Below are 27896 nucleotides of genomic sequence, written 5' to 3'. Positions count from 1 at the left end.
GATCGCCTATCTCCCTCCTCATCTCTCGTATAATAATGCGAGATCGTGCTTTACGTTTAGGAGTTGTCAACAATCGGGATAAACAATTACTTTTTTCTGTTAAAAACAAATTGTTTTTAATTAATTATAATGCCACCTGCCTACAAATTTAGTGAAGGTTCGATACTCTCCTTTTTATTAAAAAGACATAGCAAAGTCAGAATTAACTCTGTTTACAGGTGAAAGGGTCCTTTGTTTTCACGGCCCATTAATCTATGAAGCAAAATGTTTAAAATCCGCCGTCAATAAGGACAAAACGACAAAATTTCTTATCCACTATGCAGGTTGGAACAAGAAGTAAGTAATTTTTACTCTCATCAATAGTAATTCGTGAGAAAGTTTATGGAGCGACAGTGTTGTCCTTACTATCTGTAAGGTGGTTGTTATCAATTTTACGTTATTTATTTATTTTAAAGAGCGAATTTTATGAAAATCGACTATTATTATTAGACATGAGGTCATTTCTCTATTTTAATGATAGAATAGAATATATTTGCTTAAAACACTTCGAAATAATACCCGATGATCTGAAGACATAACCTCTTTCAAGTTCGATTTATGAAATTGTCGAAATTTAAAAGTTAAGTTATCAGTCTTTAAACTAGAATGTTTTTCGTAAACCTTATTAATTTAAATAGCAATATTTTAGTAAAGTTCTAAGTGGATTTCAAAACATTTTAATTTGCATTTAAAACATTATTAAAGCTGTTAAATTCAAATTTTGTCAAAAACTGGCTGGATTTGACAAAACTTTAGAGATGCTAAAAGACTGTTTCCAGGTCAGAAATAGTAAATGTGGCAGCCATCGCATTGATTTTAATTAAACGTAGTGAAGGTATCATACTTTATGGATAATGTTTTGTGGCCGAACATTTTTTTCGGGTTCTAATGAAACTTATAGGCGTTTTGTAAAACAAGATGCTTTTTTGTATAAAATATGGAAGAAACAAATTTTTCAAAAAATAATTTAAACCATTTTTGGATTGGATTTTTGATGAAATACGCGATATTTTTTTTTGTATAATCATATTCCTTATTTTTTGCATTCTCATCAGATAGTTCAGAGTATTTTAAACATTTTTGAGACTACTTGTTTTTAAGATTTAAAAATATGTACGGCTATTCGTAGTACTCAGAAAGATGAACAATTTATCCTTCCGGCTTTTTTCAATTAAAAAAAAATTATCAGAAATATTAGCATTTGCAAAATTTAAAAAACAAATGAAAATGGAAATTTTAAGATAAACAACGCAAGATATGAAAAAAAGTTAAGGAGAAGAAAAAAGTTGCTTTTTAAAAGGCCAATTCCATTTTACAGTGAAACTATGCAAGATAATAAAAGAGATGAATAGACCAAATTTATGAATCATTTTTTAAGAGGACGCGTAGTATTTGTTTTATTCGTAAAAAAACAAGACCAAAAATAAAAAAATTAAATTGTGGACAAACGACACAAGCTACAAAGAAAATCAATCTATTAAAGTTGTTCATCCAAAAAAGAACTAAAAATTTGTTAGGAATTATTTTTTTGTAAGGCGCGTCGTTTTTGCTTTAATCGTGAAAAAATAAACAAATTAAATTTTCTAAAAAGACACAAAGTACAATAAAATGTTTAATAACAAACTTGTTTACAAATCACATCTTAAAATTTGCTTCTAACTTTTTTCTGACGGGGTACGTGATGAGAATGTTTTCGGTAAAGCCGAAGGAGCTTTAACTAAAGAGAATTCACAATCACTAAAATTTAGTTTACGATGGTTTGAACTTTAATTTTAAAAGTCTTACACAAAAATATGGGAAGACAATTACTGAGCGCGTAGCGCTAGGTAAATAGATTATCGAGCGCTAAGCGCGAGATGCAATAGGTGTGCGCTCAGAGTAGCGAGCCACGCGCAGAGCGCGATTTTTTTTGTAATTCAACTATTCCAGTGGAAGATTCATCGTGTCAGTTGAAAATTCGTAAATTTTGTTGAAAATAAATTTTTTTAAGCTGAATATAGAATTATGTCATTTTTTGATAAAAATTTGTCTTCTTAATTCAAAATTTAACTATATGGTTGAAAAATTTTCTTCTAATTGAAAATTTAAATATTTCGTTTATTTAATATTCATCTTTTTAATTTAAAATTCATCTACTCCAGTTGAAGATTCATCACTTTAGTTTAAAAAAAACGACTGGCCTTTTATTTGAAAACTCCACTATTTCGTTGAAAATTCATCTTTTTGATTTTAAATTTATCCACTCAAGTTGAAAATGAAAATTTATCACTTTATTTAAAATTTTATCACTGACTGAAAATAACACTACTTGATTGAAAATAAAACTACTTGTGAAAGTTAAAATCGTTTGTTTGAAAATTAATTTATTTTGTTAAAACATCGTCTTTTTGTCGTAGAAAATCTATCTCCTTGTTTAAAATTTAATCTTCTTGTTTGAAAATTAATCTCCTGGTTTGAAAATTTATTCTTTTGACTTAAAATCCTTCTACTTCAGTTGAAGATTCATCGTTTAAGTTGTAAATTCATCAGTTTGGTTAAAAACAAAACTACTTGATGAAAGTTAAAGTCTTTCGTTAAAAATGTATCTTTAAATTTAAAATTAAAGTATTCCAGTTGAATATTCATAATTTTAGTTGTAAATTTATCTTTTTGCTTGATAAGAAAAAATTCTATTTTTGGTTAAAAACTAACCTTTTTTTATTAGAAATTTAAATATTTAATTTAAAAATTGATATTTTTTGTTGAAAATTTATGTAGTTTGTTTTTAAAATCTTCAATTCTAGTGAAAAATTAATCTTTTTCGTTGAGAATTGAATTATTTGGTTAAAAATGAATCTATTTCGTTGAAAATACAATATTTTTACTGGAAAAGTTAGGAATTTGAGACGGTTTAAATTGATTTAAATATAGTCCCACATTAATTTTACTTTAATATGCACTCAATTTTAAGTATAAAATTCGCCAAACTGTATACATATTCTGAGTCTATTGTTTTAAAAAATGCGAAATATTTAAATAGTTTCGTAATATGGTCGAAAATTTTCAAGCAAAATAATTGAATTCTTAAGCAAAGAAGATTATTGTTCAATCAAAGAGTTGCATTATTATCCAAGAAAGATGACATTTCTACTAAAACAAATGAATTAAAAAGAAAAACAGATTTAAAAATATAGTTGCATTTCCATAATAAAATATTTTGGTTTTGTTTTTTAATATCAAAATATGAGTTTTAAATAAAAATTAAATTTTCCACGAATATAATTGAGATTTCAACCCAAAAAGACGAATTTTTAATAAACAAAGAATGGCTTTTTAACACAATTGTATTTTTAAGCACATAGTTGCATTTTCATCCAAGAAAGATGAAATTTCTACCAAAGAAGATGAATTATGATATCAAAAGGTCAAATTTTCGAGAAAATAGTGGAGTTTTGATTCAAAACAGATTTCAGATGATTTTTCAACGCCAAAATATGAATTTTAAACAAAAAGTAAATTTTACTACAAAATAGTTGAATTCTTCATAAAAAAAAGGATGCCTTTTTAATCAAATTGTTGCATTTTCAAACAAATCGTTTCATTTTTAACCAAGAAAGATGAAATTTCAACTATTATAGAAGATTTTTAAAATTCAAACGACAAATTAAAACAAAAATAATTGAATTTCCATCTAAAAAAGATTTTAGTTGGGGTTTTACCATCAAAGTATGAATTTTATTTAAAAGGTAAATTTTCTACGAAAATAGAAGAATTTGTAACTGAAAAAGACAAATTTTCAACAAAGAAGAATTACTTTTTAACAAAATTATTGATTTTTCAAACAAATACTTGCATTTTATCCGAGGAAGATGAAATTTGTACGAAAGAAGATGAATTATTAAATCATAAAGAGAAATTTTGTTTAAAGTAATTGAATTTTCAGCATAACAGTTAATTTTCATACAAAAAAGATTTTAGTTGACTTTTTAACACGTAAATATGAATCTTTAAATAAAAGTAAATTTTCTTTAAAATAGTTGAATTTCCAACAAAATAGTTGAATTTTTAAACAAAAAGGATGACTTTTTAACAAATTCTTGAATTTTCAATCAAAATCTTTGCATTTTTGTCCAAGAAAAATGCAATTGATACAAAACTTAATTCTTTTTTAAATTAGAAAGACAAGTTTTAAATAAAGTTGAATTTTGATCCAAAGAAAGATTTCAGTTGACTTTTTGACACTAAAATATGAAATTTAAACAAAAAGTAAATTTTCCTCTAAAATAATTAAATTTTTCACCCAAAACGACGAGTTTTCATCAAAACAGTTGAATTTTTAATCAAAAGAATGTCTGTTCAACAAAATTGTCAAATTTTCAAAGAAATAACAACATTTCTAACTAAAAAGATAATCTTCAGGAGGAAAAAACTTGCAACAAAAAAAGAAATGGAAAGGCAAATAAATTACTATTAATATTCAAACACCAGAATCTTAAACTTGTCACATTTTTAACCTAGAATCTTTTGTGAAGTCAGGTATATTTCAAATTTATTTTTGTTGACAGTTATTTAAATTTATAGAAATGCTCTGATTTTTGTCAGATTTTTTTTCTAAATCCCTAACCAATAAAAGTCCCTGACTTATTTTTAAATTGTTATTGATTAGATTCGTTTTTCGTTTATTTAGACATAAAAAAAGTACTAACCAAACGTGGAATTTTTAACCAAAAAGGATAACTTTTTAACAAATTGTTGAATTTTCAATCAAATTGTTACATTTTCATTAAAGAAAGATGCAATTTCTAGTACAATAAATGAATTTTTAAATCAAATAGGTCAATTTTCCTCAACGAAATTTTTTAATCCTCACCCAAAAAATATTTTACTTTGACTCTTAAACATCAAGCATTTCAACATTTTAACATCAAACATCATCATTTAAACAAGAAGTAAATTTTCTAAAAAGACACTGGAATTTCCAAACTAAAAAGGCGAATTTTTAACAAAATAGCTGAATTTTCAACCAAAAGTAATGACTTTTTAACAATATTGTTACATTTTCAAACAAATAGTTTCTTTTTTATCCAAGAAAGATGAAATTTCAACACCGCAATGTCAATGTTAAACGAAAAATACATTTTCTATGAAATAGTTGAATTTTCCTCTAAACATTTGAAATTTCAACCAAAGAGGATAACTTTTAAACAAAGTTGTTGAATTTACGATTAAAAAGTTGCACTTTTATCCAGGAAATATGAAATTTCTAATAAAACAGATGAGTTTTTAAATAAAATAAAAACAGGTTAAAACAAATAAAAACAGACCCCAAAAAGGCGAATTTTCATCAAAACAGTTGAATTTTTAATCAAAAGGATGACTGTTTAACAAAATTGTTGAATTTTTAAAGAAATAATAACATTTATAACTAAAAAGGTCATCTTCAGAAGGAAGCAACTTGCAACAAAAAAAGAAATGGAAAGGCAAATAAATTACCATTAATACTCAAACACCAGAATCTGAAACTTGTAACATTTTTAACCTAGAATCTTTTATAAAGTCAAGTATATTTAAAATTTATTTTTGGTTCACAGTTATTCAAAGTTATATAAATTCCTTGACTTTTGTAAGATTTTGTTTTCTAAATCCCTGACAATTAAAATTCCCTGACTTTTTTTCAATTTTGATTGACTACGTTTTTTTTTCGCGTAAAGTTAAATTCATGTAAAATTTCTCTACAATCACTTCTTCTTTCACAAGGCTCATGTAGACATAAAAAAAATACCAACCAAACGTTTGTGCGTTTAGATTTAACGGCATTTTTTCTCCCCATATAAAATCAGTCGTCCTAATTAATCACCTTAAAACTTGAAAACTCATTCTTGATTAATTTCGTTTTTACAGTTGGGACGAGTGGGTTCCAGAAAGCCGAGTGCTCAAATACAATGAAGCTAATGTCCAAAAACAGAAAGACGTACAAAGAGCTTATGCTGCACAGCAAACTTCGCAAAAAGGAAAAAAGACATCTGTAGTTTCTAAGCCTCAAGGCCGCAATCGTGAAGGCGGGAAAGAAAAAGATACTGAGAGCAATGCTAGCACACCAAGTCTTATAACCGAAAAAGTTAACAGTAGATCTGCAAAAACTAGCGGCTCTGTAAGTCCCACTTCGAATGATTCTTCCTCTGACGTGCCACGGAAAAAGAAAAGGTATTCATAAGAATAATCTTCCGAATTTATTCATATTTTGACAGGGATTTTTACAAATTTTAGATGAAAAATCTGTTCCAGTTTGATTTTAACCATTTTTTAAATAATTAGTTGAATTTTTATCTTCTTTGCTTATGACATCATTCAGTTTAATAATGCCTAGTTCGAAAATATTTTACCTAACAAAATTTTCCATTTTAGATTTTTGTTTTTATGTGTACATTTTTAATTTGAAGAATTTTAAAATGCAGATCGAATGTAAATATAAATTAATTAATTATTTTAACAATTAAACTGTACTTAAAGTATCAAAAAATCCGTTCCGAATTTAAGAAAACCTGGAAACTGTTAGCCAATTTTTTCAATGAAAAGATCACATTTCAGGTTATTTTTAAAGATCCCGATAAATTTGTAATATATTTGAATAATTTGAAGGGCTTTTAAAGATTCTAGGTAATTTTTAAAACTTCTAAGACATTTTCAAGAGCTTTTAATTTTAAAATATTTTACAGAATTTGAAAATATTTCAAGGAATTTTTTATTAATTTGTATTTTCAAGAGCTTTAACCAATTTCAAAGGATTTTAAAAGATTCTGAAGGATTAAAGGTATTTTAGGTTATTTTACGTTATTTAAAAAGATTTCAAGTCATTTTTAATTGCGTTTCGTAGTTTAATGGGAATTTAAAGAATTCGAAATATTTTAGTGAATTTAAAAAGAATTCGTCATAGAATTTGACAGGGATTTTATAATATTTTAGTGGATAAAAAATGTATTCACGAGAAGTAAGGTATTTTGTAGGATTTCAAATATTTTAAAGAATTTTAAAAGATTCTAAGGAATTTTTAACTGGTTTCAATAATTTTAAGAGATTTCAAAGAGTTGGAAATATTTGAGGCTTAATAATTTCCTAGAATTTCGGAACGTATAGGACGATATTATAGGACCTATAAAATTATAAGATATTTTAAATGATTTCACTGCATTTTATAAGGTTTCCGAAAATTTTAATATTGTAAGGGTTTTTTAAATCTCAAGGTATTTATTAGATTTTCCAGTATGTTAGGAAATATTATCAGATTTCATAGAATTTCACCGGATTTGATAACATTTGAATAGATTTTAAAGAATTTATTCAAGAAAAATAAGTTATTTCGTAGTTTTCTTTTTTAATTTGAAATTATTTTTTTGAAATTGACCCTGAATTCTTCTAATTAAAAAAAAATTAATAAACCTTAATTCTTCTAACTTTATTCAATTCTACTTAATTTTAGGGATTTAAATTTTATTTAAAGTTTTTATTCAATTTGATCTGAGGATCATTTGATAAATTCCTTGGCATTTTTAAGCAATTTTAATGGATTTCAAAAAATTTATTCACAAGAAGTGCGGAATTTCGTAGGGTCTCAAAGATATCAAGACATTTTCACATATTTTTTGTAATGTATTTGAAATTTACCCTGAATTCTTTAAAATCCTTTTGAATTCTTTCAAATTTACTGAATTCTACCAAATTTAATGGATTTATTCAAAGTTTTTGTTTAATTAATCTTGAAGTCTTTTAAACTTACCTTAAAGTCATTTACCTTAAAGTAATCTCATAAAACTCTTTTAAATTCTCTTTAATTTTTCTAAACTCATGTCAGACTTACTTAATTTAAATAATTTTCTCATATTTCTGGATTTTTTTAATTTACTTTATTGTTTTTTTAATTCATTTTGATACTTTATGAATTTTATTGAATTCTCTTCGTTCTCCTTAATTTCCTCTAAATTCACTCAAATTTTACTAAAATGAATATTTTCTATTTTTATCAATTTTTTCAATTTACTTGAATTCTTCTAAATTTAATAAATCGTCCTTAATTTATTGGATTTTTTGGAATTAAAAAAAATGGTTTTATTCATCCTTAAATCTTTTTATCTCACCTTGAATTCTTGGGCGTTTCATAAAATTATTTTGAATTTCTCGAAGCTCGTTTAAAAATTACTGAATTCATAGAAGTTTTTTTTTAATATTTTTAAATCAGTTATAATTCATTTGAATTTTTTGTATTAATCTTTTATTTTTATGAGTTTCATTGAATTCTTCTTGTTGACCCCAAGTTCCTTTAAATTCATTATAATTTCACAGAAATCAATAAAATTGTTTTGATTTAAATTTGTTTCCAATTGATTTAAATTCTCTTTAATTTAACGAATTTATCCTGAATTTGATTCCTTTTTAGCTTGGAAAAAATACCATATGAGCGTGATAAAAAGGAACCTTTGGTCCCTATATTTTATCCCATAGGTAGTGTGAGGCCTGTTTTATGTACCTGGAAAAATCTGGAATGTCAGAGAATTTTCTTTTAAAGTCAGGGAATTTTTTCGAGAGCTTGGTTATATATATATTTTTTTAATTGCAATAGATATAAGATTGAATAACGATGGTTTTTATTTGTAAAAGTAGCTTAATATGACTGTATTTAACTACTTTGTTGAAAACTTGTTTGTTTTTTTTTGTTTAAAATTAATGTTTTTAATCGAAAGTTTAACGATCCTAGTGTTGGTCAAAAATGAATCGATTTTAGTTGAAAATTAAAGCATCTAATTCAAAATTCATGATTTTTTTTTCAGTTTGTTCTTTTTGACTGAAATATAATTTTTTCACTGAAAATTTATCTATTCTAGTTGACACTTTAATTATTTCGTTGAAAGTTGTTTTTTTGTTTGTTTGTTAAAAATTCATTTTAAACTGAAAATGTAACTATTTAGTTTTTGGATGAAAATTTTTATTTTTTACTCGAAAATTCGTCTCTTTGGTAGAAATTAATCTAAATCTAAATGTTTCAGTTTAAATGCATTAAATTCAAAATTGTTCAATTCATTTTATAAGCTTTTTTTATGGAGTTTTTATCTGAAAATTTAACTATTGCTTTTTCGGTTGAAACTTTATCCTGTATATTATAGAATTTAGAAATTCAACCATTTGGTAGAGAATGTATGTGTTTTATTGAAAAATCGTCTTTTTGGGTGGAAAATTAATCTTTATATGTTGAAAATTCAACTATTTGGTTTTCCAATTTGAAAATCCACTGTTTTCTAATTCAGCTTTTTAGGTCAAAGATTTTACTCTTTTGTTCACATAATTATTCTTTCATGGTAGAAAAGTAATTTTTCTTGGTTGAAAATAAACTTTTTTCATTGAGATTTAACCTTATTTTAGGAATTGTTTTTTTTATCTTAACAATTCAAATATTTCCTTGAATTTTAATATTTTATGTTTGAAAATTCGATCCTTGTATTACAAATGCATTTCTCTGTTCTGAAAATTTAACTGTTTCGTTAAAGTCATTATTTTTGGTCGAAAATTCAATTATGCTGTCAAAGATTTATTCCTTTGGATTGAAAATGATTTTTTGTTGTTAAGAATCCATCTTTTCCGATTTAAAAGTCCACTGTTTTCTAAAAAATTCGACTTTTTAGGTAAAAAGCTTTACTTATTTGTTGAAAATTAATATTTCTTGTTAGAAAAGTCATCTTTATTGACTGAAAATAAACTTTTTTTTTAAATTCAGCCATTTTGATAAAAATATAATTATTATTTAAAAATTTAACTGCTTTGTTAAAGTCATCATTTTTGGTAGAAAAATGAACTATGCTGTTGAAAATTCATCTTTTTGAATTGAAAAATATCTTTCTTGTTACAAATTCATCTTTTCCGATTTAAAAGTCTACTGTTTTGTAAAAAAATTCGACTTTTTAGGGCAAATCATTTGTTGAAAATAAAATTTTTGATGGAAATTCAACCTTCTTCTAAAAAGTTCGTTTTTTTTGTTTAAAAATTAGAATATTTAGTTAAATTTTAATCTTTTCTGTTTGAAAATTGGACCATTCTCATTGTATCCTGAAAACTCAACGGTTTAGTTAGAAATTCAATTATTTTGTAAAAAATTTCATTATTCTTACAACTATTTGTTATATTATACATTAAAATAATAATTATTATTATAATGTTTGGATTAAAATTATATTTTTGTTAAAAATTCATCTTTTTCGATATAAAAGTTCATTGTTTTCTAAAAAATTCGATTTTTTCAACCTTCTTCTAAAAAAATTTGTTTGTTTTGAAATTGTATCTTTGTGTGCTAAAAATACAACTATTTTATTAAATATTTAATTATTATTGAAAAATTCAACTATTTTGTTGCAGTCATCATTTTTTGTTCAAAATTTAACTATTCTGTTTAAAATTCATCCATTTGGATTGCAAATTCATCTTTTATGGTAGAAAAATTATCCTCCTTGATTGAAAAACTAATTTTCTTGTTTGAAAAGTAACTTTTTTGTTAAAAAATTCAACTGTCTTCGAAAAAATTAGTTTTTTGGTTTTAAAATTGAGCTATTCGCTTAAATCTTTAACTATTTTTTGAAAATCTCGTCTCTTTTACTTGAAAGTTCGTCTATTTGGTTGTTAATGTAACTGTTTGCTTGAAAATTATTTTTTTTTGTATTGAAAATTCATTTTTTTTGTGTTGAAAATTCATTCCTTGTTGGTAGAAAATATTTTATGGTTGAAAATTCAGCTATTTTCTTTAAAATTCAATATATTTCGGCTTAAAATTGATTACGTAGTTTATACTCTGTTTAAAGGTGCTTGATGATACAACTGTTTTGTTGAAAATTCCAATTATTTGGTTGAATTCAACTGTTTTTTATTTTAATTAAAATCATTTCTGGTTGAAATATCAGCTGTTACATTTTTCGGTAAGAGTTAATCTTTTTTTGGTTGAAAACTCAATTTGTTTGAAAGTTAAACTACTTTATTGAAAATTTATGTTTTTCTTAGAATATTCATCTTATTGAAATCTAATTGCAGATTATCGTGAATTAATAAATCCTAAATAACTTTTTTTTTTTATTTCACAGTCGCTTGGATCCTACTGTAGAAACTGAAGAACAGTTTCTAGCGAAAGTAGAAGTCAAAGTCAAATTACCAGATGAACTAAAGCCTTGGCTTGTTGACGATTGGGACGCGATTAGTAGACAAAGAAAACTAGCAATATTACCAGCGAGACATACCGTCGATCAAATCCTGGACGATTATGTCAAATTCAAAACTTCTAGTAAAACTAACAATCCCAATAAGTGAGTATAAATACTGAGTTTCCAAAGTTTTTTTGTGCAAAATACTTCATCTTTTTTGGTTGAGAATGCAAATATTTGGTTTTAAGTTGAAATGCTTTGTAAAAATTCTTTTTTTGTTTGTTGAATATTCATTATTTGAGTTAAAATTTTAACTATTTTGTTGCAAATTAACTTTTTTATTTAAAATTCATTTATTCGGGTTTAAAATTCATCTGTTTTATAGCAAACTACATCATTGTAATTACCCTTTCTTCATTCATTTATGTTCATTTTCCAAGATTTTTTAAAATTTTATATACAAATTTTATTTTTAACTTTTAAGAGTAAGAAAAATGTAACATTTTATTAAATCAAAAAAGAAGCATACAACAGTATTTTTCACTTTATATTTCATATAAGGACAAGTGACTATTCTTAAATGACAGTAAAAAATTTATTTTTTAAATCATTTTAAAATAACAATGGTTCTACATTTTAAATGTGATTTGACATTTAAATAATAATTTTGAAAACCAAAACTTGCCACAACCGGTTAATTTATTATAGTTCTATTAAAAATTATTATTTTTCACAATTCTATGTTTGGTTAAACATTTATCTTCATCAGTTTAAAATACATCTATTTGATAAAAAATTTCTGAATTTTATTGAAACTTTGCATTTTCTGGTAGAATATTAATCTTCTAGTTGAATAATTCGACTTTTTGTTTTAAAAGTCAAACATTAAGTTAAAAATTCCATTAAAAATTCAAAATATCTTTTAAAATTGTTGTGTTTTGGTAAAAATTCATCGTTTTTGGTACGAAATTAATCTTTATTGTAAAAAATTCAACTATTAGGTTTAATATCCCTTAGAAATTCAAAATTTGTTTGAAAATTGCTCTATTTCGTTGAAAATTCATCTATTTTGTTGAAAAGTCATCTATTTTATTAGAAATTTGCATTTTCGTGGTAAAAAATTCATCTTTTGGATTGAAAATTCAACTGTTTGGTTAAAAATTCTTTGTTTTGTTGACAATTTATTCTTTTAGTTTAAAATGCATTTCTTTCGTTAAATATATAATAACTATTTTGTTGAAAATTAGTTTTTTTTCGTTTAAAAAATATTTTTTTATTGCAAGTGTAGTTATTTCATTTTTGCTAGAAAGTTGATCTTTTTTAGTTGGAAATTCACTTATTTTGTTGAAAACTCATCCTTTTTGAGTTGAAAATTCAACATTTTGGATAAGATTTTGTTTCATTATGAATCGAAGAATTTTAATTGGTTAAAAATGTCTGTATTTTGTTGAAACTTTGATTTTTATAGTAAAATATTCATCTTTCTGGTGACTAATTCATCTTTTTGGTTGAAAATTCATTTCTTTCGTTGAAAATTTAACTATTAGGTTAAAAATTCCTTTAAAAATTCAAAATTTTTATGAAAATTCATGTGTTTTGATATAAAATAATCTTTGTTGGTATTTTAATTAATGTTTGGATGAAAATTCATTTCTTTGATTGATAATTTATCTATAAGTTTGAATATTCTTTAAAAAATGCAAAACTTCTTTGAAAATTCATTTATTTTGTTAAAAATTCATGTTTTTTGGTAGAAAACTAATCTATCTGTTAAGAAATGCAACTTTATAAGTTGAAAATTCCACTATCTTTTTGTTTCAGGATTTACCTTTTTTCACAAATTAGCCTTTTTTATTTGAATCCAACTCGGTGTGAATTCGTTTTTTTATTGAAAATTAATTTTTTAAGAAGAAAATTCCACAATTTCATTTTTGGTCAAAAATTAATTTCTTTGAGTAAAAATTCCTTTAAAAATGATCTTTTTTGTTGAAAATTCATGGGTTTTGGTATAGATTAATCTTTTTTGGTAGAGAGTTGATTTTTTTGTTTGAAAATTCATTTTTTCAAAATTTAACTATACAGTTGAATATTCCTTCAAAAATATTTCTTTGAAAATTCATTTCTTCTGAAAAATTTAATTTGCATTTGTAGAAAATTAAGCTTCTTTGTTGAAAATGTATTTCTTTAGTTGAAAATTATTTATATTTTTAAATTAAAAATTAATTTTTTTAACTGAAAATTTAAGTATTCAATTTTTTGTCGAAAATTTATCCTTTTTGGTAGACATTTAATCTTGTTAGTAGAAAATTCCTTTTTTATTTGTTTGAAAATTAGTCTGTTTTGGTTAAATATTAAAATATTGAAAATTCGTATTGAGGGAAAGCGGCAAGAATAATTTGAAAACTTTTGTGACACATCTATTTTTTAGAGAAGGATTCGCCTGTTCGGTTTGAAAATTCAACAATTTTGCCGAAATTTAAACTTTTTGGTTAAAAATTAATCTATTTATTTAAAAATTGAACTTTTTGTTATAAAAGTAACTTTTTCGATGAAAAATCTTTTTTTTGTGTGTGTTAAATTCATCTCTTTGGTTGAAACTTTATTCTTCATTCACTTATTTTATTGAAAATTCATCCTTGTTGGTTTGAAAATTCAATTAATTTGAATGAAAATGTTTTTTTTTGTAAATTCGACTTTTTTCTCAAAAAAATCGCCTTTGGCTTGAAAATTCAACATTTTGGATAAGATTTTGTTTCATTATGAATCGAAGAATCTTTATTGGTTAAAAATGTCTATATTTTTTTGAAACTTTGATTTTTATAGTAAAATATTAATCATTCTGGTGACTAATTCATCTTTTTGGTTGAAAAATATTTTCATTCGTTGAAAATTTAACTACTTTTTGGTTAAAAATTCCGTTAAAAATTCAAATTTTGGCTGAAAATTCATGTGTTTTGGTATAAAATAATCTTTGTTGGTATTTTAATTAATTTTTGGTTGAAAATTCATTTATTTTGATAAAATTTCATGTTTTTTGGTCAAAACTTAATCTTTTTGGTTGAAAATTTATTTCTTTACTTGAAAATTAGTTCAATTAATTCAATTATTTTGTTAGAAATTCATCATATTTTGTAGAAAATTCATCTTTTTGGTTCAGGATTTACCTTTTTTTTCACAAATTAGCCTTTTTTATTTGAACTCAACTCGGTGGAAATTCATTTTTTTATTGAAAGTTAATTTTTTAAGCAAAAAATCCCACAATTCCATTTTGCGTCAAAAATTCATTTCTTTGGTTAAAAATTCCTTTAAAAATTCTAGTTTTTGTTGAAAATGTATGGGTTTTGGTATAGATTAATCTTTTTGGTAGAGAGTTGATTTTTTTGTTTGAAAATTCATTCTTTCAAAATTTAACTATACAGTTCAATATTCCTTCAAAAATATTTCTTTGAAAATTCATTTCTTCTGAAAAATTTAATTTGCATTTGTAGAAAATTAAGCTTCTTTGTTGAAAATGTATTTTTTTAGTTGAAAATTAGTTTTTTATTGAAAATTAATTCAATTATTCTGTTAGAACTTCACCATGTAATCTTCTTAGTGAAAAATTAATGTTTTTGGTTGAAAAATAAACTATTAGTTAAAAAATGCATCTTTCTGAGTTGAAAATTCAACGATTTGATAAAAATTAATGTTTTGTTGAAAATTCGTCTTTTTGATTCAGGATTTAAATTTTTTTACAGATTAGCCTTTTTTATTTGAACTCAACTCGGTGAAAATTCGTTTTTTTATTAAAAGTTAATTTTTATGGAGAAAATTCCATAATTCCATTTTTGGTCAAAAACTCATTTCTTTGGTTAAAAATTCCTTGAAAAATTCTAATTTTTACTGAAAATTTATGGTTTTTGGTATATATTGATCTTTTTTGGTAGAGTTGGTTTTTTTAAAAATTCATCTTTGAAAATTTAACTATACAGTTGAATATTCCTTCAAAAATATTTCTTTGAAAATTCATTTCTTTTGAAAAATTTAATTTGCATTTGTAGAAAATTAAGCTTTTTTGTTGAAAATGTATTTCGTTAGGTGAAAATTAGTCTGTTATGGTTAAGGATTAAAATATTGAAAATTCTTTTTGAGGGAAAGCGGCAAGAATACTTTGAAAACTTTCTTGACATGTCTATTTTTTAGAGAAGGATTCGCCGTGTCGGTTTGAAAATTCAACAATTTGGTCGAAATTTTAACTATTTGGTTAAAAATTAATCGATTTATTTAAAAATGTAACTTTTTGTCAAAAAAGTAACTTTTTCGATGAAAAATCAAATATTTTGGTGTAAAATTCATTTCTTTGGTTGAAACTTTATTCTTCATACATTGACAATTGAATTATTTGTTAGAAAATTCACTTATTCTGTTGAAAATATATCTTATATAGCTATTTATAAAATCAATATTACTTTTCAGAGAAGTAGCGGTCCTCGAAGTTACGAAAGGCTTGCGAGAATATTTTAATGTAATGCTGGGGACACAATTATTATACAGATGGGAGCGCCAACAATATGGAGAAATTTTAGCCGAAAAGCCGAATACAAATCCAAGTCAAATTTACGGAGCTTTCCATCTGCTGAGACTCTTTGGTAAATTAAAATTAAATTAATTAAAATATAATAACTGAGATAACTTTTATTACATTTCCCGATGATAAATTTTAACCAAGTTTTGCGAAATTTTCAGTTCCATAATAACTTGGATAAGTTTTAAAATAAGATAAACGACCTAATTTCGGTTTAGAATTGAATTTTTTTCTTTGAAAAGTTTACTCTTATATTTTTTGTTTGAATTTCATCTTGTTTTTTGTTGTTGTTGGAGATTCATCTCTTTGGTTACAAAATTGATCTATTTTGTTGTTAAAATTCGTTTCATTTTTTATTGAAAATTCATTTTTTTAACTGAAAATTTAAATATTTAATTTTTGGTTGAAAAGAGAATGTATATTTTCCAGTTAAAATTTTAACTATCTGGTTGAAACTTTATCATTCTTAGTTTTATCGTTAAGTATTAATATTTTCTGGTTGAAAAGTCAACTTGGTTGAAATTTAAACTACTTTATTGAAAATTTTGGTTTTTGGTTGAAAATTCATCCTATTGACTAAAAATGTAATTATTTTCTTAAAAATTCGTTTTTATTTGGTTGCAAATTGATGATTTCTTTAAAGATATCCTTTTTGCATAAAAATTCATTTATTTTTGTTTTATGAAGATTCATAATTTTCGGTTAAAGTTCTGTTTGGTTGTAAATTAACTTTTGTCTTAAAAAATCATATTTTCGGGTTTGAAATTCAACTGTTTTATAGAAAATTGGCCTGCTTGGTTTCAAAATTTTAACAGTTTGTTTCAAAATTATATTATTTGGTAGAAAATAAATTTTGTTGTTAAAAATGCATATTTTTAATATAAAATTCAACTATGTTGGTGAAAAATCGAACGCTTCAGTTAGAAATTAGACTATTTTTTTGAAAATTTTACTATTTTTTATCAATTCATATTTTTAAGATTCGCATTTTTGGTTGAAAGTTTATGCTTTATAAGTTAGTGATTGAATTATTTGGTAGAGATTTCATGCGTTTTGTTGAAAATTTATCTTTTCGGTTGAGGATTCAACTACAATGTTAAAAATTTGTCTTTTTGGTTGAATTTAGCTGGTTGGAAATTCGTTTTTTCATCTTTACAATTAATTTTTCAAGCTGAAAATTTATCGATTTCATTTTTGGATACAAAATTATCATTTCAGTTGAAAATTGAACTATTTGGTTGGAAAATTATCTTTCTCGATTGAAAATTAACTTTCTGTCTGTAGAAAAAAATCTTTGTGGAAAATTAATCTTTTTGGTTGAAAATTAAACTGTTTGAATAAAATTACATCTTTGTAAATTAAAAATTTAATTATTTGGTAGAAAATTTTTCAATTTTGTTGAAAATTAGTTTTTTTCCAATTAGCTTGTTTTTAAATAAAAATGTTACTATTCCATTTTTGTTTCAATATTGATATTTTTTACTGAAAATTCATTTTTTCTAGTTAAAACTTAAATACTTGGTTTGAAAAATGACATATTTTGTAAAACATCCACCTTTTTGGGTGGAAAATTAATCTTTTTTGATAAAAATGCAATTTTTGGGTTAAAAATGAAGTTTGTCATTGTAAAATAATCTTTTCAGTTTGAAAATTTAACTTTTTTTCTTGATAAGACAATAATTTTCTTTGAAGAAAATGCATCTTTTTGGTTGAAAATTAAACTATTTGGTAAAAAATGCATCTTCATAAGTTAAAAAATTAACTATTGGGTAAAAAATTAATGTTTTTTAAAAAATTCGTCTTTTTTAGTAGAAAATTAATTTTGTTTATTGAGAATTCATCTTTTTGGTTGAGGATTTATTATTTTATTACAAATTCGCATTTTTCAGTTGAATTCAACTGGTAAAAATTAGGTTTTTAAAATTAAAATTTAATTTTTTTAACGGAATATTATTCATTATATTCAATATTATTCAATATATTAATTTTTGTAAGGTTTTTCTCTTTGGTTGAAAATATATCCTTTATCAGTTGAAAATTGAACTATTTGGTAGAAAATTAATTTTCTTTGTTTTAAAATTTTGTCTTTTTTTGAGTAAAATATTAATCTTGTATACTTAAAATTCATTTTTGTTGTTGTTGAGGAGTCAGCTATTTTGTTAAAAATTCATCTTTTTTAGTTGAATTAAATTCGTTGAAAATATGTTTTTTCTTGTTAAAAATTAACTTTTTTAACTGAAAATTTATATACCATTTTTGGTGGAAAAGTTTTCTTTTTCAGTTGAAATTCAACTATTTGTTTGCAAATTCATCTTTCTTGATTGAAAATTAGATGTCTTTTTAGAAATTTATCTTTTCCGGTTTAAATATTAAATGTTTTCGAAAAAAATCGACGTTTTAGCTTGAAAACTTAACTCTTTTGTTGAAAATTCCTCTTTTGGTGTACAAAATTTATATTGTTTATCTCAAAGTCATCGTTTGGGTTGAGGATCTAAGTATTTTGTTGAAAATTCGTCTTTTTTGGTTCAATTCAATTCATTCAACATTTTTTTTCCTTCTTGAAAATTAATGTTTTTAACTACAAATTTATATACCATTTATAATGAAAAAGTTTTCGTTTTTAGTTGAAGTTTAACTATTTGTTTGAACATTCGTCTTTCTTGAGTAAAAATTAACTTTCATTTTGAAAATTTATCTCTTCCAGTTTAAAAGTTAAATGTTTTTCAGCTTGAAGACAACATTTTGGTTGAAAATTGTTCTTTTCCGGGTAAAGGGTCAATTGTTTTCTAAAAAATTCTACTTTTTAACTTGAAAACCTAATACTTTTTTGTTGAAAATTCGTCTGTGTGGAAAATGAATCTGACTTGTGGAAAATTCACCTTTGTGGTTAAAAAATAAACTGTTTAAAACTGAATCTTTATTATTTAAAAATTCAACTGTTTGGTATAAAATTGATAAATTCTGTTGAAAATTAGTGTTTTTATGTTAAAAAGTATCTTTTTGATTGAAAATTTAATTATTTAATTAAAAATTTAACCAATTTGTTGAAAATTCGTTGATTTTTTTTTAGAATTATTTTTGTAAAAATAAAAATTTTACTATTCCATTTTTGGTTCAATATTGATATTTGTTACTGAAAATTGATCTTTTCTTCTTGGAAACTTAATATTTGGTTGAAAAAAAATGAAATTGTTTGCTGGAAAATGAACTTTTTCATTATAAAATAATTTTTTCTGTTTGAAAATGTAACTGCTCTGTAAATAATTTTCTTTTTAGCTTAAAAATTGAACCATTTTTTAGAAATTCTTGTGTTTTATTAAAAATTTGTTTATTTTTTCCTTGATAAAACAATAATCCTCGTAGTAGAAATTTTACTTTTTTGGTTAAAAATGAAAATATTTGTTAAAAATTGCATCTTTATAAGATGAAAATTCATCTATTTGGTTACGGATTTATTTATTATATTACAAATTTGCATTTTTTAGTTGAATTAAATTTGGTGAAAATTAGTTTTTTATTGAAAACTAATTTTTTAATCGGAATATTTAGAGATTCTACTTTTGGATGAAAACTTATATTTTTTAGTTGAAAATTCTTGTATTTTGTTGATAATTTGTCTTTTGGTATAAGATTAGTTTTCTTGTTTAAATTTCAATATTTGTTGCTTTAAAAATTCAGCTATTTTGTTAAAACTTCAACTACTTTGTTGAAAGTTCAATTATTTTCCGGAAAATTTAACTCAAATAGTTGTTTGACAGTTGAACCAATTTTTTAAATATTCATTTTTATAAGATTCCTAAAGTACACTTTAGGAATTCTTTATGGTCTTTATGGTATTCTTTAAAGTCCCTAAAGTACACATAATGTAACTTTTATTAATGTCACTTTCTTTCAATAAATTAACTATTTCTGAATCGTCTTACATTCTTTTGGAATATTTCAAGGTATTTTTAAAGATTTTAGGATATTTTTAAACTTTTAAGGCATTTTCAAGAGCTTTTAATTTGAAATATTTCATAGGATTAAAAAGACTTCCAAGGGATTTTTCATTAATTTCATTAACACTTTTTTTTATTTCCCACAAAATGAAACGATTTTATTTAACATATAAGGTTTTAATATATTTAAAAAGATTATGCAGAACTTTATAAGATTTCCGACGATTTTAAGGAATTTTAAAGCTCTCCAGGTATTTTAATAAATTTGCCAGAATTTCAGGAAATATTTCCAGATTTCACGTGATATAATATTACATGGGTCACTCTAAAAGTTTCTAGAATGAGATTGTAGAAATGGTGAAGCGCAATTTTTTGTTATAAAATAAATTCTTAAAATGTCAAACAAAGGATGCACAACTATAAATTTGTTAGTGAAGACAATGTTGAAAAGTTATAATACAGATTGCGTTAAAAACATGATTTTTTCTTATTCATTCCAGAAACTTTGAGAATGATCTGTGTATTTTTGTGGATTTTAAAGAATTGATTCAAGGGAGGTGAAGTGTTTCGTAGGGTTTCTACGATTTCAATAGATTTGAAGTTTTTATGGAAAACACCTTAAATTCTTATTAATTTATCATGAATTCTTTCATTTCTTTGAAATTTAAAAACTAAGAATTTACTTGAATTCTTCTAAATTTATTCAATTGATTTTTTTAATTTTTAAAAGTTTTCATTTAACTGATCTTGAGGATCAATTAATAAATTGATCAAAGGATTTGAAATATTTTAATGTATTTTTTCAAATTCCTTGGCAATTTCAAGACATTTAGAAAAATTAAGATTTTAAAGTATTTTAAATATTTTAGGTTATTTAAAAAATTACACAGAAAATTTTCATGGATTTCAGTAATTTAATTGGATTACAAAGGATTAGAAATATTTGAGGGTATTTTAAAAAAATTCCCAAGCATTTTCAAGAGCTTTGCCAATTTTTAAGGGATTTCAAAGGATTTAAAATAATTTACGCTATTTTGAAAGATCCCAAGACATTTTTAAGAGATTTAAACAATTTAAAGACATTTTGAAAGGTTTTAATAATTTCAAGGGATTTTAATATTTTAATTGATTTCAAAGAGTTTATTCACAAAAGTGAGGGATTTCGTAGGGTTTAAAAGATTTGAAGAGATTTTACAATATTTTTTGCAATTTCATTTGGAATTCGACATGAATTCTTTTGAATTCATGTTGAAATCTTTTGAATTCATGTTGAAATCTTTTGAATTTTGCTCAATTCACTCAATTCAATGATTTTTTTACAAATTTTTGTTCAATTCATCTTAAAGTCTTCAAAACTCACATTAACATCTTAAGCATTTTATCCGATTCTTTTGAATTCCCTTTATTTTTTCTAATCTAATTTCAAACATACTCAATTTAAGGCATTTTTTCATATTTTTACATTGTTTTCAATTCACTTAAATTCTTTTTAAATTCTGCTTGATTTTTTATGAATTTAATCGAATTCTTTAAATTTCCTTAAATTCCTCTGAATTCCTTAAAATTTTAATGACATCAAATTCTTTAGAAGTCCCTTGCACTTGTCTAATTTCGTTAAAAACTTACTGAATTTAATGAAGTTTTTTCATATTTTTACATTATTTTCAATTCATATAATTTTTTTTAATTGAACTTAAAGTTTTATTCATTCCAATTGTACGGAAATCAATCTTTTTTATTTAAAAAATGTTTTCCAATTCCTTTCAATTCTTTGGACTTTACCTTGAATGGTTCTGAATTCTTATGAATTTATCCTGAATTTATTACCCTTTGAGCACGAAAAAAGTACCCTATGAACGTGACCAAAATTACCCTTTGGTCCCTATATTTTATCCCATGGGGACTGTGAGGCCTGTAACTGAAAATTAATTTTTTTAACTGAAAATAAATTTTTTAACTCAATATTTAAGGATTCAATTTTTAGTCAGAAAGTTATCTTTTTCATTTAAAAATTGCACTAATTGTTTGAAAATTCATCTTTCTTGATTGAAAACTAACTTTTTTTTAATTGATCTTTTCCAGTTTGAAGTTAACTGTTTTCGAAAAAAATCGACTTTTTAGCTTGCAAACTTAATTTTTTGGTTCAAAATTTGTGTATTTGGTTGAGAACCTAAGTCTTGCATTAAAAAGTTATCTTTCTTTGCTGAATTGAACTGGTTAAAATTCGTTTTTTTTTTATTAATTTTTTTATCTAAAAAATTAACTGTTCCATTTTCGATCGAAAACTGATTTCTTTAGTTGAAAATTCATGTATTTTGTTAGAAATTTGATCTTATTGATTGAAAATACATTTTCGTAAGCTGAAGATTCAGCTATTTGATTAAAACTGCAACTGTTTTATTGAAAATATAATTATTTTCTTGAAACGTCAACTATTTTATTAGTTATCTTTGTTGGTGGAAAATTCAACTGTTTTATTGAACCTTTATATTTTATAGTAGAATAAACGTGACGAATCCCAATTAGTAATACAAAATTATAAGTATTCTTAAATTAATCCAGAATGTTTTGATTGTTTTTTTTAGTTTATTTCAGTAAAATCGATGCTTGTTTCAGTAAAACTTGGCAGCATGCTTTCCTACACTCCACTGGACGAAAGAAGCATTCAATTACTTCTCGTTTACATCCACGATTTTCTCCGATATTTACACAAAAATAGCAGCACATTATTCAGTCTTCAAGATTATGGAGCTGCTTCTCCAGAATATCATCGAAAATTTAATTGAACTTCTAGTTTCTTCCACTAACTTTATTCGAACTTAATTCTATTTCGAAAATGAATCGAAATCCAGGTGAATCTATATTTTTATCATTTCATCGATATAATTTTATAAGAAGACAATTCGATTTTTATATAAAAACTTATAACCGCATAAATCGTCATCTTTAACGACAACTGGTAGGGCATGCCAATAACAAATTAATGACGTTTCATTTATAAAATGAATTTTTGTTAAATACAATTAAGAACCATCTCTAAATTTTTGATACATTTCGGGTTTCATGAGACGAAGCAGAACTCTGATTAAAATTTGTTTTCGATGCAGCAGCAATATTCTTTTTCATAGAAAAAATAATGTAAAATTGTGTTAAATTTGTAAATTTACCGGACCGATTTTATGTAGAAAAAAATAGAAGGTGGCCTTTTTGAGAAATAATATTTTCGCAAAAAAGCCACCTTTTATTTTTTTCTTGATTTCTTTTAGATTCATAATAATGCGAGAGATATATTTCAGTTTTGCCGTCGATATGCCCTTCCTTCATATAGAAAAATTATTTTTGTAATAAATTTTTTTAAGTACCAAGTCTTTTTTTCAATATTCATAGTTTTATGTTCTCAAGAAGCTAGCGAACATTTCCAAAGTCTCAAATCGGCAAAAAATTTAAACTACTGAAAATATTTATTAACGAAATTTAAACATTCTGAAAGTAAAAGTTAATGGAACTAGAAAAATGCAGTACTTCTAATTTCCAAAGATTATTAAATTCCCGAAATTTCTGATCAACAATAATTTCCAACAAAAAAATTTTAGTTTAATGTTTTTTTATCTGTTATAGGATACTATTTCTTTTTATATCATGCATATTGCAAATTGTAAATGTACATGATTTAAAATATTGCGATTAAAACTAAAAATATTTAGAAAAGGTTTAATATTTTGAAAAATTATTTTATATTATAGAAAATTATTTTTCTCTGTGAAGGAATAGTTTAGCTAGGACAAAACTTAAAAAATACCTCCCCCTATATTACTATGAATCTAAAAAAAAAAAAAAAATAACAAGAAATAATCGAAGGTGGTCTTTTTGCGAAAATTCACTTTTTAATTTTTTCGAAAAGTCTACGCCATTTTAGTCATTAAAATTTTTTAATTCTTTTTTTTTTAAGGAATTTGAAGGAGTGTAGATTGCTCTACAAGCTGCCGTAAAGAAAATTAAGTTATGTGAGTTTTTTTCTCAAGATAAAATTTTTTAAATAAAATGTTCGTTCATTTTTCTTACATAATTCATCTATGTAAATATTCAAGTTGCCCGAAATTCATGGAAATAAATTTTTTGTAAAAAACAAAAGACGCGTGTCTCATATTTCACCTATAAAAAAATTAATTTGAGTCCCAAAAAATTCCATCATATCAACAAAAATCTATCACCTACGTAAAATAGAATTAGATTCTTATTTCATTTTTGGAAATGTAGACCTATTTTTTTTTTTCTTAAAAAAAGAAGTACTTTTCGTTTCGTTGTAGTGACTGTCCCTGGTAAGGATGAAATAATTTAAATAAGATGAAGTTAATTACGAACAGAAAAATTCGATTTTGTACCTACTGACTGTGTTAGATATGATTTTAGAAATTATACATCAATTGAAAAATTCTTTGCAGAAAAATCAACAAATAAATTGGAAAAAAGGTGTCAATGACTTTGATAATATTTTATATAATCATACAAAAATATATTTTTTATAATTAAAAATTTTGTATCATAAAGTAAAACTAACATTATGTATTGGTTGCTTGTACTAAATAAGGTATTTTAATTTCTTGGGTATTAACATTTTTTAGAGTACTTAAAATTTGCAAATTTCACTATTTTATTTCCAGACGAATAAACAATAAAATTTACAGTTGTAGACTTCAAATTACGAAACGATTGAAAAAACGTGAAAAATGATATTCGCCATAGTGTAAATTTCTCGAATTGGAAAATTCCCGATTATGAAAATTCCTGAATTTAAACAATAAAAAAATTGTTTTTAAATAAATATTATTTATTTATTAAAAATAAAATAATTAAATATTTCTACCGTAAAAATCTTTTCTTAATACATAGAGTTTTTAAAAATTATTATTTGAATTTAAAATAATAATAATTGGAAACAATTTTGTTTGAAAATGTACATAGTATTTTTTTAATCAGAAAAAACGTTCTCAAAAATCAAAATGTTAATTTAAAAAATAATTATAATATGAAGATATTTCGTCATATATCAGTGCTGAATTTAATCTTGCAAAAGTTTGTTTGAAAAATGTTATCAGTTTTGGAGAACATTTATGAAAAAAAATGTTCATTGGAGACGCTCGTGTTATTAAATTTATTTTTTTATAAAATTTTTTACCAATTATTGCTTTTCCAAATTCAAATATTAATCTTCTAAAAACTTTAAGTATTAAAAAAATGTTCTTTGATAAAAACATTTGAACATTGTATTTTTAATAAATAATATTTATTAAAAAACAATTTTCTTTTAATGTTTGAATTCGGGAATTTCCTAATTCGGTATTTTCATGCTTCGGAAATTTTATTTTTCGTTTTTTTTTTAATTCGTCCGAAAAAAAACATCAGAAACAAAATATATAAGTTAAAATAAATATTTTCAGAAACGTTTCAGAATCGTTAAAAAAATATGTATAAGGCATTGCAGCTTTTCTTGTCGATATAAGATTTATCTCTGGGGGTTTCTGTATTTAAAAAAAATTTAAATTATAGATGATAACGGACAACATTTTTTTTTTAAATTGCTTAAATTAGCCCAGCAGAAATAGTTCAAGAAGGCGTATAAGTATTACACAAAAAAATCTAAGATCTTTATACTTGAGATATTTTTTTAGAATTAAAAAAGTGTTAAATTACCTTTTCTTTAAACGAGTTTTTTTATTGGGTTTTAGTGCTTCCGGAAAATAAAATTCAAGTTACCTTTAGTTTTACAAATCACAAAATCATCCAAATAAAAGCCTCTATTAATTTTTTTCGTATTAAAAATAATGTTAAATTAACTTTTCATAATACAAGTTTTTTGAGTGGAGAAACTGCTTCAGGAAATGAAATCCAAAACCACCCTTATTTTTAGAAAATCATGAAAATGAACGCCTTTATTCACTTTTTTTCGATTTAAAAATCGTGCAATATTACCTTGTTATGAAACAAGTTTTTTTTAGTAAGGAAAGTGTTTCCGGAAAAAAATGTTTAAAGTCACCCTTAGTTTTAAAAATCACAACATCATGCAAATTAATGTCTTTAGACACTTTTTTTAAAATGAAAAAAGTGTTAAATCACCTTTTTCATAAAACAAGTTTTGTGAGTGGGTATTGATGCGTCAAGAAAAGAAATTTACTGTCACACTTAATTTAAAAAATAATAATAAAAATCACCGGAACCCGTTCATTTTTCGGAACGGATAAAATTTAAGAAAGATAAAATTTCAGAATGGGTTATAATACATAATGGTAAAACTTAGGAATACCAAAAATTCGGAAAAAGGAATAAATCAGAAATCCAAAACTCTGAATAGTATTTATTCGGAAACCAAAGAAGCGGAATGGGTAAGAATTCGGAAACGTTAAAATTAGGAGGGTGAACAATTAGGAATAAGTAAAAATACGGAGAGGAAAAATTCGGAAAGTACAAATATTTATTACAGTAAATTTAAATAGCATATCATAATAAATTTATGATATCCATCATTTTAAATTTTTCACGAAAAAATAATTATTTTCTATCATTATATCATTTAAAAACAATTTTCAACGTACAACATAAATTTATTATGATATAATATTTAAATTCACTGCGATAAACATTTGTTTGCTACCATAAATAAACAATTATACACCTGCTAATAGGTATATTTATTAATAATTCCAAGTTTTCTACTTTCCGAATTTTTCCTCTCCGTATATTTACATATTCCTAATTTTTAACCCTCTTAATTTTAACGCTTCTGAATTTCCACCCATTCCACTTCTTTGATTTCCGAAGCAATACCTTTCAGAGTTTTGGATTTCCGACTTATTGCTCTTTCCTACTTTTTGCTATTCCTAAGTTTTACCATTATGTATTATAACGCATTCTGAAATTTTACCTTTCTTAATTTTTACCGTTCTTAGTTTTAGAAAGGCACAAAATTATCAAAAACTTTAGAAACTTTTTTACATTCTCATCATTTATGATTGAGAAAGTATTAGAATTGTCGGAAATTTTACATTACAATTTTTCAACGGATCTCCACGTTTCGAGACCCCCTGAATCCGAAAATCAAGTTTTTACGATGGCGTCTGTCTGTCCGTCTGCCCGTTCGGCTGTCCGGCCGTCCGTCCGTAAACACGATAACTCTCGAAAAAATGAACGGATCAAAACCACTTTTTTCTGAATTTGAAAGTTCTGTTTGCGGATATTTATAGTATTAAAAAGAACAAACAATTTATCTTTATGACTTTTTCCGATAAAAAAAAAATTCTCAGAGTTACAGCATTTTAAAAAAAAATTCAATTAACCGAAAATCAAAATTTTAAGCCAAAAAACGTACGATATGAAAAAAAGTCGAGAGAAGAAAAGCATTTCTTTTTGAAAGCCCTACAAGATTATCATAACAAAGTTTTGGATTTTCTTAAAAAATCGAAAAATCAAATTTCGATTGCACAAAAAATAATGAAAAATGAAAAATTCCGTTTTGTGGTCAAACTATGTAGGACACGAAAAAAGATAAATTAAAAAGAATTGTTATCCCAAAAAAGATCAACATATTTCGTTAAGAATCACTTCTTGATAGGACGCGTCCTTTTTGTTTTATTCGTGAAAAATAACGTTGAAAATAACAAAATAAAAATGTGTGGAAAAACGACGAAAGTTACGAGAAAAAAAATCCAACATAACCTGTTTACAAATGTCTGTCGGAAATCGAGTGCGCAGCGCGAGTGTCACGATGAGAATGTGTACATCAAAACCTACAGAGCTTTGAGAAACTTAATCTTCGACTATACTTAATTAGGTAGATAATTCATAATATGAAGACGCATAATAATACTCCCATCTGAAAGAGATCTTGTTGATAAAGTGTAATTCAAACATTTCAAATGCAAATAACAAATATAAGAACGCAAAGCGCGAGATTCAACCATCGCGCACCCAAGGCGCGCTTAAACTTGCGAGCGAAGGGAGCCGCGCGCTTAGCGCGCGATAGTAATGTACCCGCAAAGCGGGAAAATTGTTTTTATTAAAGATTAAATTAATTAGCTTGTCATAAAATAAGTTTGTTGAGTTGGTTAAGTCATGTACGGATCAAATATTTAGCTTACGGCAAATAACAGAAAAAAGTTTGAAAGTAGGAAAAAAAGTTTTCTGTGCATTTGTTGACCTAGAAAAAGCTTT

At 24.4% G+C, this 27896-nt stretch overlaps 1 protein-coding gene across 3 annotated transcripts; it reads left to right on the top strand.

Moving 5' to 3' along the window:
* LOC117174406 (mortality factor 4-like protein 1) lies at window positions 1–23822 on the top strand. Of its 3 annotated transcripts, XR_004467304.1 has the most exons (7): window positions 2–157; window positions 219–336; window positions 5920–6222; window positions 11133–11351; window positions 15645–15817; window positions 22308–22543; window positions 23641–23822. XR_004467304.1 is itself a non-coding variant. In XM_033363501.1 (6 exons), exons 1-6 carry the CDS (start codon window positions 130–132, stop codon window positions 22475–22477), a joined length of 1011 nt encoding a protein of 336 aa, XP_033219392.1. In that variant the 5' UTR covers window positions 1–129; the 3' UTR covers window positions 22478–23530. The 3 variants fall into 3 exon arrangements, 1 of the variants encoding a protein (XP_033219392.1); XM_033363501.1 differs by lacking the exon at window positions 23641–23822 and having other exon boundaries at window positions 1–157; window positions 22308–23530; XR_004467305.1 differs by lacking the exons at window positions 2–157; window positions 219–336 and adding an exon at window positions 4428–4473.
* The last annotated feature ends 4074 nt before the right edge of the window (window positions 23823–27896 follow it).

The sequence above is a fragment of the Belonocnema kinseyi genome, chromosome 6 (genome assembly GCF_010883055.1).
Source record: "Belonocnema kinseyi isolate 2016_QV_RU_SX_M_011 chromosome 6, B_treatae_v1, whole genome shotgun sequence".
NCBI lineage: Eukaryota > Metazoa > Arthropoda > Insecta > Hymenoptera > Cynipidae > Belonocnema > Belonocnema kinseyi.
This window is presented reverse-complemented; position numbering and strand designations above follow the sequence as displayed.

What these genes read in the sequence shown, in the direction of transcription:
- LOC117174406 (XM_033363501.1), top strand. Translation starts at nt 130, where the DNA reads ATGCCACCTGCCTACAAATTTAGTGAAG. An exon ending in GTGCCACGGAAAAAGAAAAG is followed by an intron (nt 6,223 to 11,132) that starts GTATTCATAAGA and finishes TTTATTTCACAG; the next exon opens with TCGCTTGGATCCTACTGTAG. An exon ending in CCATCTGCTGAGACTCTTTG is followed by an intron (nt 15,818 to 22,307) that starts GTAAATTAAAAT and finishes TGCTTGTTTCAG; the next exon opens with TAAAACTTGGCAGCATGCTT.